This window comes from Podarcis vaucheri (genome assembly GCF_965113315.1).
Source record: "Podarcis vaucheri genome assembly, chromosome: 10".
Classification (NCBI taxonomy): Eukaryota; Metazoa; Chordata; class Lepidosauria; order Squamata; family Lacertidae; genus Podarcis; species Podarcis vaucheri.
The window spans coordinates 39348973-39362198 of NC_138748.1; the positions used below are offsets into that span (position 1 = coordinate 39348973).

Genomic DNA, 13226 nt, shown 5'->3' on the forward strand with positions numbered 1-13226 from the left:
TATATCACTGTTCTCTCTACTCTCTCTGTCACCCTAATACCAATCTTGGGCAGTTAAGTGTCAAAAGGATCCCAGCCCAAACATGGCCACTACGGAACGAGAGAGAGGTTAGCATCGCACTTTGGGAATTCCGAGGCTTGCAGAAGTGCAAACGCTTTTTAAAAAGAAAAACCGGGGCAATTGTACCTCCCTCAACCCCCCTCCCCCCCCAAAAAAAACCCAGTGAGAACTATGCATGTTCAGCATGCTACTGAATGTTTAGTAAAAGGAAAGGGGAAAAGGGGAGGGGCACGAAAATGGTAGGAGGGGTAGCACGGAGCCTGCCTGGCCTTGTGAACGGAGGTGCTGCTGTTAGGAGTCGAAGACATGCTGTAACATTTTATTGCATGCATATCCCAATGTCCGCCTTTGCCAATAAAGGCAACCTCTGAAACCGAGCATCATGTCGAGGGCTAAGCGCCGTCAACAGGGTCCTAAAGAACCGGGCCACTCGCGCTTCCCTCGCGCCACAGACAATTACGGCAATGAGGAGGAAGAGGAGAAGCGCAGGAGCTCGCGGGGAGACAAAAGGAGCGCGAGCCCCTCCTGGCGCAACCCCCGCGCCTCCCCCAGCTCCTCCTCTTCCCCCGCTCCGCCTGCGCTTGTTGCCCCGTTTCCTAGCAACCGCCCGCGTGCCGCCTCTCGGGGCTGAAAGAAAGCGCAGGCCGGGGAGGACGGCCGGCCCGCCATGGAGGCCCCCAGGCCCCGAGCCCGCTCCCCGCCTCTGCCTCCCCCCAAGCCCGCCATTTTCTACGGGCCCGTGGAACCGGGGAACCCGGTGGTGGACAGCTTCGAGAAGGACCTGAGCGCTTGCCTGGGCTACTTTCGGCGCCAGCGGGAAGCGAAGGCCTCGGGGGCCTCGGGCTCCAGGCAGCAGGAGCTGCACAGGCTGGGGTAAAGCGGAGGCCGGGGCCGGGGCTGGCGGGGAAGGGCGTGCCTCTCGTCCCGCTCCCTCTCTCTCCCTCCTGCGCTCTCTTTCTCCGCCGTGCTTCTTTTTTTGCTGTTAAATATCTCACGATCTGCTTGCACATAACAGTATATAAGTTCTCAGAAGTTGCAGGGGGATAGCCTGGATTCCTCTGAGACGCTAAGCACTCTGTCCCTCATTGGGCACATGCCCTCGTGACCGCCATGAAGGTGGCACCGTGTGCCTCAGTTGTAGCTGACACCTGTAGCTTAATTAATTATTATAACAATAACAACAACAATTTATTATGTATACCCCGCCCATCTGGCTGGGTTTCCCCAGCCGCTCTGGGCAGCTCTCAACAGAATATTAAAAACACGATAAAACATCAAACATTAAAAACTTCCCTAAACAGGGCTGCCTTCAGATGTCTTCTAAAAGTCACAGATAGGTAGCCGTGTTGGTCTGCCATAATCAAAATAAAAAAATTCCTTCCAGTAGCACCTTAAAGACCAACTAAGTTAGTTCTTGGTATGAGCTTTCGTGTGCATGCACACTTCTTCAGAGACACTTCAGATACACCAGTGTATCTGAATAAGTGTGCATGCACACGGAAGCTCATACCAAGAACTAACTTAGTTGGTCTTTAAGGTGCTACTGGAAGGAATTTTTTTATTCTAAAAGTCAGATAGTTGTTCATTTCCCTGATGGGAGGGCGTTCTGCAGGGTGGGCACCACTACTGAGAAGGCCCTCTGCCTTGGTTACCTGTTCACCTCTATATAAAGACTCTAGATCCAAAGTTGGAGCCATTATCCAACTGCGTATCGTTCTTCCCCTTTAGCATTGTACTATCCTTGCACTAAAAAGGACTAGGTGCAGCCATGCCATTTTCTGACAGCTATTAGAAAAAATAAGTGCTAGGGAAAAGCAGAAATAATGCTTTTCTCCCACTGCAGTTCTTTGACCCTTAGTTGTGCTAGCAAAGTAAGAAGCTTTTGCCCACCATATGAACCTTGGGGTGCAAAGTGGGAGCACAGGCACAATTACCAGATTTTTTTAAATTATTTTTTTAATGCAAGAAGGGTAATAGGAAGGAGAAAGTTATTAAGAACGTAAGAAGGTCTCTGCTGGATCTGGCAAACGCCTATCTAGTCCAGCATTCTGTTCTCACAGCGGACATCCTGACACCTATGGGAAGCCCGCAAGCAGGAAATAAGCTCCATAGTGCTTTCCTGCTTATGATCCCTAGAAACTGGTTTTCAGAGGCATACCCAGCTCTACCTCTCTTTTAAATTGGAACCAGTGAAGGCAGTGAAGGTCTTGTGTGAGTGTCTGGTGGCGGTTGGAGGATGGATGGCGGCTAACAGATTGAGGCTGAATCCTGACAAGACAGAAGTACTGTTTCTGGGGGACAGAGGGCAGGTGGGTGTGGAGGACTCCCTGGTCCTGAGTGGGGTAACTGTGCCCCTGAAGGACCAGGTGCGCAGCCTGGGAGTCATTTTGGACTCACAGCTGTCCATGGAGGCGCAGGTTAATTCTGTGTCCAGGGCGGCTGTCTACCAGCTCCATCTGGTACACAAGCTGAGACCCTACCTGCCCGTGGACTGTCTTGCCAGAGTGGTGCATCCTCTGGTTATCTCCCGCTTGGACTACTGCAATGTGCTCTACGTGGGGCTACCTTTGAAGGTGAAATTACAACTAATCCAGAATGCTGCAGCTAGACTGGTGACTGGGAGCGGCCGTCGGGACCATATAACACCGGTCCTGAAAGACCATATTGGCTCCCAGTACGTTTCCGGGCACAATTCAAAGTGCTGGTGCTGACCTTTAAAGCCCTAAACGGCCTTGGCCCATTATATCTGAAGGAGTGTCTCCACCCCCATTGTTCTGCCCAGACACTGAGGTCCAGTGCCGAGGGCCTTCTGATGGTTCCCTCACTGTGAGTAGTGATGTTACAGGGAACCACCCAGGCCTTCTCAGTAGTGGCGTCTGCGCTATGGAATGCCCTCCCATCAGATGTCAAAGAAATAAACAACTATCGGACTTTTAGAAGACATCTGAAGGCAGCCCTGTTTAGGGAAGCTTTTAATATTTGATGAATCATTGTATTTTAATACTCTGCTGGAAGTCGCCCAGAGTGGCTGGGGAAACCCAGCCAGATAGGCGGGGTATAAATAATAAATTATTATATTATTACACTGTCTCAGATATAGGAGGTAATATAATCATGGCTTGTAACTTTTGATTGCCTCATCTTTGAATTTGTCTGATTACCTTTTTAAAGCTTTCTCAGTTGCTGGCCATCACTATATCTTTTGGTAGCAAATTCCTTAATGTAACTACGCGCTTTGTGAAGAAGTATGTCCGTTCATGTGTCCTGAATCTTTCAACATTCAGTTTCATTGAATGACTGCTGGCTCTAGTATTTTGGTGGGAGAAAAACTTCTATCCACCTTTTATAGATCCAGTCTAATTTTATACATCTCTTTCATATTCTCTGAATTAAAAAGCCCTACTTTTGTAAGTCTCCTCATAGCCCCTGGATCATTTTGGTTGCTCTTTCAATTCTGGGAGTTTCAGGGAATATTTAAAGAGAATATCAAACATAATGGCCCAGTTGCACAATATGGTAAACCAAGGATTGAACCTGCTTTGCTCCCTCCTTTCAATGTGGAATATAGACACAACCCCAATCCTTGACTTAGCATCATGTCTGAACCAGAGATCATGGTTTATTTTGCTTCAAACAAACCATAGTAGTGGCTTGTGCTTGGCTTGGTGACAATTATTTGGCTGCGTCATCCCTGTTTCAGGTATAATGTTAAGACAGGGACTGTGATTCCTGGAAGACCTGCTCCCTGCCTTGTGTGCCTTTTCTGACCTGGCCTGGAAGGGCAGGGCCCTGACTGACGCCAGCTACAAAAGCTGAGGCTGCTGACTGTTGGGTTGGGTTAAAACTCTTGGGCTGGGGGGGAGTGTTTGGGGTTTGTGGGTGTGGGTGTGGGTGTGGGTGTGTTGCAGTTGCTGTTGGGTTTTTTGTATCTTTATTTTGGAGCTTGTGATTTATTTATATGGAAATCATTCAGTTTTGTTGTGTATTATTTGATGTTTTATTTATTATTTATGACTACCTTTGTTAAGTTGTAGTTATGTAATTTTTCATGTTCTAAGTTGCCTTGAGCAGGGTTTGAACTGTGGAAAGGCGGCATACAAATAACATTATGTATGTATTGCTGCCAGTGTGTTTCCTGCCTTTATTAAAAAAAACCAAATAGTAATCAGTCCATAACGTTCAGTGATTATTTTTGTTTAGAGCAACTACTTTGTTTAATATTTGGAACAACTACAAGCCTCGATTCCCAGATTGGTATTACAATGAAAAACTTGTGAAAGTTGGTGATGAGCTTGTGGAAATGAAGGCAAGTAATGCCCTCTGTGAATTATTTATAATAGCAATTTCTCTCCTATATCTGCATTTGTATTCTTCCATCTGAGAATATACATCATGCATTTGGTAAAGTGCAATCTGCCCATGATAGCTCATGTCCTTTTAGCAAACTAGACATGATGCTAAATTTGTCATGTGCAGTTAAAAGAATAGTTTTTAAAAATTAAACAGTAGGCATATGTGTATTAACTGGATCAGACCATGGTATACAGGGAGTCTTGAGAAAAAATTGTGTTAGCAAATGGGTAGCCCTCCTCCTGATGTGCCATGGTCCTAATCTAATAGGAACTTTCTGTGCCTACTGTTTAATGTCTAAAAAAGCTTAATGCAATTGCAGGTGATGAATTTAGCATCAAGTGTCATTTGTTTTTAAGGCATCACAAGACTTCTGGTTGTTGAAAGCCATTTGAATACATAATACCAACCCAAGATAGCTGACTGTGCAAACTAAAAAAAAAAAGAGCCCCATTAAGTTTAATGATTCTTCATCTCAGGTAAATTTCAGCCTATTTGTGGCCATTACTGTACATCAAAAGTAGACTGTTAACCCCATAACCAGGCCTTTGGTTGGTTTGATTGACATCCTATGCCATTTTAAAATGTGAGGGGTTTTTTTTTGGGGGGGGTATTGCTTTTATTTTTGAGTATTTATTTTGTAGTTTTATATTTTGATTTTGTTCTGTGAACTGCCATGAGACCTCCAGGTATAGGGCGGTATATAAATTCATAAATAAATAAATAAATAAATCCCCCCAGCTCATGACAAGATTTAGTGAGATGCCTTCAATTGTGTTCCCTGTCACGCTTGACTTTCACCTGCATGGGTAGGCACTCTGTTAAAGGTATGTGAAACTGGAAAAGGTATAAACACTGCTGTAGAGTCAGAAGACTCTCACCTCCCCCCAAAGAATTCTGTTAGAAGGATTGTGTGTGTCTGATCACATTACTTGAATTAACCTCACTTTCAGTTAGTCTTATTCCACATGTAGGGACGCGGGTGGCGCTGTGGGTAAAAGCCTCAGCGCCTAGGGCTTGCCGATCGAAAGGTTGGCGGTTCGAATCCCCGCGGCGGGGTGCGCTCCCGCTGCTCGGTCCCAGCGCCTGTCAACCTAGCAGTTCGAAAGCACCCCCGGGTGCAAGTAGATAAATAGGTACCGCTTACCAGCGGGAAGGTAAACGGCGTTCCGTGTGCTGCGCTGGCTCGCCAGATGCAGCTTTGTCACGCTGGCCACGTGACCCGGAAGTGTCTCGGACAGCGCTGGCCCCCGGCCTCTTGAGTGAGATGGGCGCACAAACCCCAGAGTCTGTCAAGACTGGCCCGTTCGGGCAGGGGTACCTTTACCTTTACCTTTTATTCCACATGTTGAGGGAGGTTTATCAAGAAACTCATGCTGTACAAATTGATGATGGTGATGATTCAGTAGCTGGCATTTTTACATTTGACACGGCAACAAAACATTAGCGTAGCATATAATTACAATATATTATAATTGTATATAATACAATATATTATCAATTAACTGCCATTTTTTGACAGATTAATAAGAGTTATACAATGAAATCTAAGATCTGTTTTTGCTTTTTAAAGAATGCCATGCCCTTTCTCTCGCTTGTGTGTCTTATTTAACTCAAGCACCTAAATGACACCTGCAGTCTCAGTTTTATAGTTCTTGCTTCCTTTTTTTGAAACAATGCTCTGTGTAGGTTTCCATTTGCTCAGGAAGTGGTTGCATTGTAGAGGTACATGAAGAGATCTTGGTCTCTAGCTTATAACACATTTTCTTCTGAAATGCAAATAAAATTAAGAATCACTAATATGACTGCTATGTATTTTTTCTACCAAAGCCTTAAAAAACCCACACAGTTACCTAGAATTGTTCAGATATTGAATATTTCTAATTTTCATTTTTATATATATGCCATGCTTTGATATAAAGGAAATCTTGTTTTCTTGATTGTTATAGCCATACATATTGGAAAGAGCACAGCCAAGTTAAGCAGTTGAATAAAGACAGTTGTTACAGCTGGAGGGATTTAACTTTTGCTTAAATTTTACTGAACTAAACTACCTAAAAGTGCTGAACTTTGGTTGAATTGCTATTGTTTTTGTTGTTTGTTTCAATATTTGAAACAAAATAGAGGAACAATAAATGACAACAATATACTTTCCATGATACATTGACCAAGAAGACTGATTAGACTTTCTCTCCACCTCTACCATGCTGTAGTCTTATACAATACTCACCTGGGAGTATGTCCTGTTGAATTTGACGCAACTTACTTCTGAGTAGACATATATAGGATTGCATTGTAAATGCATTATAAGAAGGATGGACAACTTGTGACCCTTCAGATGTTATTGGAATGCAATTACCATCATCCCTGAACATTGTCTGTGTAGGGCTGATAGGAGCTGGGGTCCAAAATCTTAACGTTTTGGCACTTAAAATTTTATGGAAATTAAAAGAATGAATTTTGTGTTTGTGTAATCAGTTTTGTTTTTTGGTTTTTGCTTTCCAGGAATATAAGCTGGCACTTACACAGTGCTATGGGCGATATCTTCAGGAAATCTGTAGTGTAAATCTAAACAAAATTGGATCAGACGTGCATCAATTTAAGTCTGATTTTTTCCGAAAGGGACTTAGAGATCCAACTGCTGCGCGTACAGTAAGTATATACAATGAAGATTTAAAATAAATGTGATACTATTTAATATTTTAATAATTTGGCATTAACAAGGTTTCATTAAAGATTCAGTAAACACCACCCATTCTTCCTCCAGCAGCATGCTGTCTTAAGGGCACTTCTCATATGACAACTCATATCGTGTTTAAAGAGACATTCATACTTTACTTACATCTAATTGTGTATATATTTTTTGCATGCTTTTTTCCTGTGGTGTTTGCTTATTGCTGTGAGTAGGAAAAAATAATAAGCAGCATTTTGAGGGTTTTTTTTTATAAAAAACCTGCCCTTTTAATTTGTAGTTATTGAATATAATGGCACATTATAAGTCATGTGTAGGGAAATTATATGTGCAGTTGGGCTGTAAGAAGATATCATTTCCCATTTTGTCCTGTATTTATGACATGCTGCATTGGTTCTGTTCTGTTTTCCCCCCTGCCAAAAATGCTGTTATTCATCTCACTGTCTGTTAAGGCAAATTTGTATAACTTTTGCACCATCGAATCTAATGCACCTTTGAATCTAATACACACTTAAATTTTCAGAATCTTGAAACCAAAAAAAGTATTTGCTGGCAAATGTAAATGTGCCATCAAATCTAATGCGTGCCTTAATTTTCGCAACGTAATTTGGCCCAAAAAGGTGAGCATTAGATTTGAGTAAATATGGTATTCAATTATTACATAAATTATGTAAATTATGTTGACATTATGTTTTCCCACCCTATTCATTTCAGTTCAAATACAAGGGGAAAGGTGATTAAATATCATTTGCTATCTGAAAGCAACAACGGTGAATACTAGTCACATTAACTGGATCATTTTCTGTTCCAGACATGGGACAGATAAGCTATCTTCTTTAATTTCCTCCCCCATTTCTATTTTCTTCATAATTACGTAATGGCTTCAAATGTTTGTATGCCCTTATGTAGAGATGAATGGAGATGCATAGCTGCTTCCATTAGAACATCAGAATAACCCTTCTAGATCACACCAAAGACCTGTCTTGTCCAGTATCTTGTTTCCCACAGTAGCCACCCAGATGCCAACAGGAAGTTCAAAACCAGGACATGAGCGCTATAGCCCTCTTCTGCTAGTATTCCTTAGTGACTAGTATTCAGAAGCACGCTGCTTCAGCTTTGGGCATAGTATGTAGCCAGCTCTATACAGCTATATCATGGAAGGGCAATTGACTTGCTGATCAGAAGGTTGGCGTTTCGAATCCCTACGACGGGGTTAGTTCCCATCGCTCAGTCCCTGCTCCTGCCAACCTAGCAGTTCAAAAGCACGTCGAAGTGCAAGTAGAAAAATAGGTACTGCTCCGGCGGGAAGGTAAATGGTGTTTCCGTGCACTGCTCTGGTTTGCCAGAAGCGGCTTAGTCATGCTGGCCACATGACCCGAAAGCTGTACGCCGGCTCCCTTGGCCAGTAAAGCGAGATGAGCGTCACAACCCCAGAGTCGGCCACGGCTGGACCTAATGGTCAGGGGTCCCTTTACCTTTATACTCCCTCAAATGATACCTCTGTCTGTTAATTTGTGGCATCCAACATCACCCAGTGTGTGAGAAATACAGTTCTTTAGTCTGGGTGTTTTTGCTCATTCATAGGAGAATCTTATACAGACTTGCATGTATGAAAAATACATTTCATACATTCTAAGTGTGTGCTGTGGGCAAAGTGTCTACTGAATTGAGACAAATCTTACATTAGCAACTATGTTAATGAAATTAACAAGCATATACGTTGTACGATCGGCATAACCATCTTTTAAAAAACAACTGATTATTCATATTCTTAATCCTCTGGGCATTTTATGATTTCATCTAATAAATATGTTAAAAGAGTTTGCCAGTGTTTTTGAAAAACATTTGGGATCTGAGCTCTCCTAGGATATTATTTATTCTTCCTGTTGTAAAAGCAGATACTAAGGATTTCACTTTGAAGCTTCATAACTGGAAACCAGCTGTTTGCTGTAGAATAATGTGATACATGAACCCATGTTTTTCCCCCTTTAGGAAATTACAACAAACACTGTTTGCCTTTATGGTAAATTGAAGCCCAATACAGATTGTTTCTGTGTATCACTTATTTTTATTAGATGAAAGGAACATTTTTAGTATCCTAAAAGTGTCTTAGCATTTTCAGTACTGAGAAATTCCCTGAGTTTTTAGACTTTTAAAACAGATAGGAAACCTCTGGTCCATGGGCCTGATCTAGCTTGCTGAGCCTCCCTATGTGACCTGCAAGGCTATTTTGGGCAAGCCACACCCACTTGCTCTACCCCCGAAATCATAAAGGCAGGACATTGTAGGCATTGACAATTTGGAGTGCCCAAAAAGTCCTGTTGCACAGCATTTCTCAAGCACCTGATAGCCTGCAGGTTGTCAATCAACTGATGTCATAATAATGTTACCCCATTCATCTTTCCAAGTAGGGGGCGGTGAGGGGGATAAGGATCTGGCCTTCCAGGCCAAAAAGGTCCACTACTCTTGTTTCACAGTATCTTTTCTGAACACTCTCTAACAACAATGTTTTGTCATTGAGTGAAGGTGATTATTGTTGTTGCCGTTATTATTAGTATTATTAAAAAACTTTGAAACACATGGTTCTTCTTCGTACAGAATGTGGGTGGCCAACACTCAGTTAAAGTATGTTTAACAATACCACACCCAGTTAAAGTATATTTTAAAAATTGCTACTATGCCTATTGAATATTTTCCTGCTCTGTGCTATATAGAATTGGATTATAACCAACTTTGGAAAGCAGATTGTCAAGATGTTTTAGACTATTACTATTTTCCAGGACTGAGCTCTGCTTTGACCGTGAATAAGTGTCATCTAAGGGATTGGCACTTATGGATAGACTCCAGAAGGGACACGCAGCTAATTAGAAACAGCAATTTTACCACTCAACAACAGTATTTTAGAACTAGCTATTTGACCAAATACCTTTACTGAGCTGTTTCCAAATGATTCCCACTGCAGTTTTGGATGACTGCTGCAGCAAGGTCCCATGTGTAGGCAGACTTTATATTTGTGGTCAACCTCAGGTGGAAGACACTACTCATTATCTGTTGGCCTGCTCCTTATATAGACACTCAAGAGACCACTTTCTGAAATGTTTGTTCACACAAGCAGGCAGGTACACTCCAGCTGAAATGGTCTAGTTTCTTTTAAGTGACACTAATAGCTTCATAACACACAGAGTGGCCCCATATGCATTGGCTGCAACAAACAGACAAACAAACAAAAAACCTATGAAAAAGTAGTTCAATAACATTTCTATAAAATATTGTGATGATTTGGAGGTTTAATATGAATCAAGCTGGATTTGAGTTTGTTGGTGTCTCTAGTAACCTCTCTCATATATCATGGATATTGATTCATATCATGGATGTATATGATCTGTATTTTTTTACTGCTACTGTTGCTGTGGGTTTGTCATGGCCTTTGGCTAGAAGAATAACTTTATATTGACAGAAATTTATATCTTTATCTTCTTTGAATCATTTATAGACTGCCTTTTATTCAAAGAATGTTAAGGCAATTTACAACCATCTAAAATACCTTTAATAGATGAAATATAGAAATAAGATAAGAATAAATAAAACATGATACAGACAAATTCTCAAACAGTTCCAAGTACAAAAATGCATGGCCTGAGTGAATAAGTTTTTAACAGGTGCTGAAAATTGATCGCTTTTGGTGTCTGCTGCACTTCAGAGGCACTAGCTTTAGGCAAGAAGTGTGAATCTCACACACCAAATGAGTAGCAAATGCATGAAAACAAACAAGCAAGGAGCTTATCAGAACAATTGCTGTGCTGGAAGTGGAATGTTGGTTTGGCTGTGGAAAAACACTGTCCTAGAGACTGAAGTTCTGAGGATGTTTCATTGAGCCCTTGTTTAAATTTAAGTACTGTGCCATGAATCCATTGCTTAAATTAAATGCTATGGTAGAAAGTAGTTAATTAGCTAAAAGGCAGCGATTGGATGAAAAAAGCACAAAGGAAACAAGCTAGTGCAAAAGGGGCCAATGAAGCATGGGGTAGACAGTGGTGGGAATTTCATACAAGACCTAGGAGTGAATATGCTGAGTAGCACAGTTGTGAAAGAGCTGGGGAAATATGTCCTCTGGCTGAGTGGCTGAAGGGTGAGTTATGGGGTGGGGTGCTAAATTCACATTTTGATTTGAAGAATTACGTCATTTCAATCTCTGATTATTCATTTTAGTTCCATGTTTTGCAAGTGAGGAATATCTGCATTTACAAATTGGTGTGTGATAATGATGAGGACCTCCTGAATCAGGAATCTGTGAAGACATGTTTCAGACTCTTGTCCATACTGCAACTGATCATGCAGATGACTTTGCCACATGAACGTTTGTGTTGGCTTGTCTACAATGGTACGTCACAAATTTTACTTTCTAAATCCTGTTAGAGAGCTGTCAAGATTAAAAGAGTGTTTAATTTTAGAGCTCCCTCCCTAATATAAAATTCATGGGGAATTTCAGTTTTGCCGTTTCTGTTTACATTTTGGATTGGATTTTCACTGTGAAGCAAATTATTTATTATGCAGGCAGTTGAGTGCTGATAGCTTTAATGTAGATGGATAAGTACTGACAAAGCACTATAGTTTTTTAAATAAAAAAATTATAAGCATGTAAAATATAATATATAATATACTGTAAAATATATCAGAGGGTATTGTTTTCATATAAGGGAATTCAGTTCCAAAAGTTTAGGAAATAAATGTTTGAGATTATTAGAGTCATGAAATGGTTGACAGGGTTTCATAAGTAAGTTTCAAAGAAGTTAGAAACCATTTAATATGATTTTTTTTCTGCTAGATAAGCTTTGTCAATACAACCTATAGGTGTTATTTTTTATGCCCATTTACTGTATTCACTGTGAAGGTTTTATACATATATACACGTACCTTACAATTTATATTGAATAAGTTGAAATAAGTTGAATATATTGAATACATATTGAATAAGTTGAATAAAGAAAAGCCAAGTTGAGGTGAGAGTAAGGATAGTCCACAAGCTCAGCATAATATATATCAGCATGCACACAGATGCACATATTGCTATATATGTTTTTAAAATAATTTACTTGTCCTTGCAGGTACAATCCATATGTATACCATTTGTAGGCATTTAATGACCATTGGTCAATCTTCTAAGGTATGGCAAGATAAATTTGGAAGTATTTGTCTCTTTTCCTGTGTCTGTCAAGATATATTAATTTTTCAGATTGTTACTGTTCTGCATAGGGACGCGGGTGGCGCTGTGGGCTAAAGCCTCAGCGCCTAGGGCTTGCCGATCGAAAGGTCGGCGGTTCGAATCCCCGCGGCGGGGTGCGCTCCCGCTGCTCGGTCCCAGCGCCTGCCAACCTAGCAGTTCGAAAGCACCCCCGGGGGCAAGTAGATAAATAGGTACCGCTTACCAGCGGGAAGGTAAACGGCGTTCCGTGTGCGGCTCTGGCTCGCCAGAGCAGCGTTGTCACGCTGGCCACGTGACCCGGAAGTGTCTCCGGACAGCGCTGGCCCCCGGCCAATAAATGTGAGATGGGCGCACAAACCCCAGAGTCTGGCAAGACTGGCCCGTTTGGGCAGGGGTACCTTTACCTTTACCTTTACTGTTCTGCATGTTTTTGGTAACATTTTAGCTTTTGTTTGACTTGTGATGATTGTGTGTGTGTGTTTTTAAAGGATGTTTTTAGCTTAAATGAATGAATGAATGAATAAATAAATAAATAAAGTATAGAAAACTGGCAACATTAAATCTGATATTGTTCATTCAGTGGTTTTGGCTTTTGAGATTTCAATAGACATTGCCCATAGAATTTCAGCATACCTTCACAACTAGAGCACGTACCAGTTACACTGGCACCTAACTTTTAGGCTCAGTTCAGTGTGTTATTACTTTTCATGCTGCATATTAGAGGTGGGGAACTTTTCCCAGCCCAAAGGTTGCATTACCCTCTGAGCAGCCTTCTGGGGCCACAGGCTGGTAGCAGTCAAGGCCAGAGGCAAAAAGTGGGTGGAGCAATTCCTAATGTTTGTACAGTAGACTATATACCAGCCATGCAAAATCCAGAGGTTCCTACACATGCACACTTCTCCATCCAGATGAGCAAAAGAT

At 41.6% G+C, this 13226-nt stretch overlaps 1 protein-coding gene across 2 annotated transcripts in view; it reads left to right on the forward strand.

Moving 5' to 3' along the window:
• The first annotated feature begins 667 nt into the window (after window positions 1-667).
• The window catches only part of CFAP54 (cilia and flagella associated protein 54), a 102066-nt gene continuing 89507 nt past the window's right edge, over window positions 668-13226 (forward strand). For both annotated transcript variants that reach the window (XM_082240752.1, XM_082240753.1), the window contains exons 1-5: window positions 668-933; window positions 4261-4366; window positions 6916-7062; window positions 11312-11483; window positions 12208-12266. In XM_082240752.1, the coding sequence (XP_082096878.1) occupies window positions 728-933; window positions 4261-4366; window positions 6916-7062; window positions 11312-11483; window positions 12208-12266 (690 nt within the window). In that variant the 5' untranslated portion in view covers window positions 668-727. The remainder of the gene's footprint in view (window positions 934-4260; window positions 4367-6915; window positions 7063-11311; window positions 11484-12207; window positions 12267-13226) is intronic.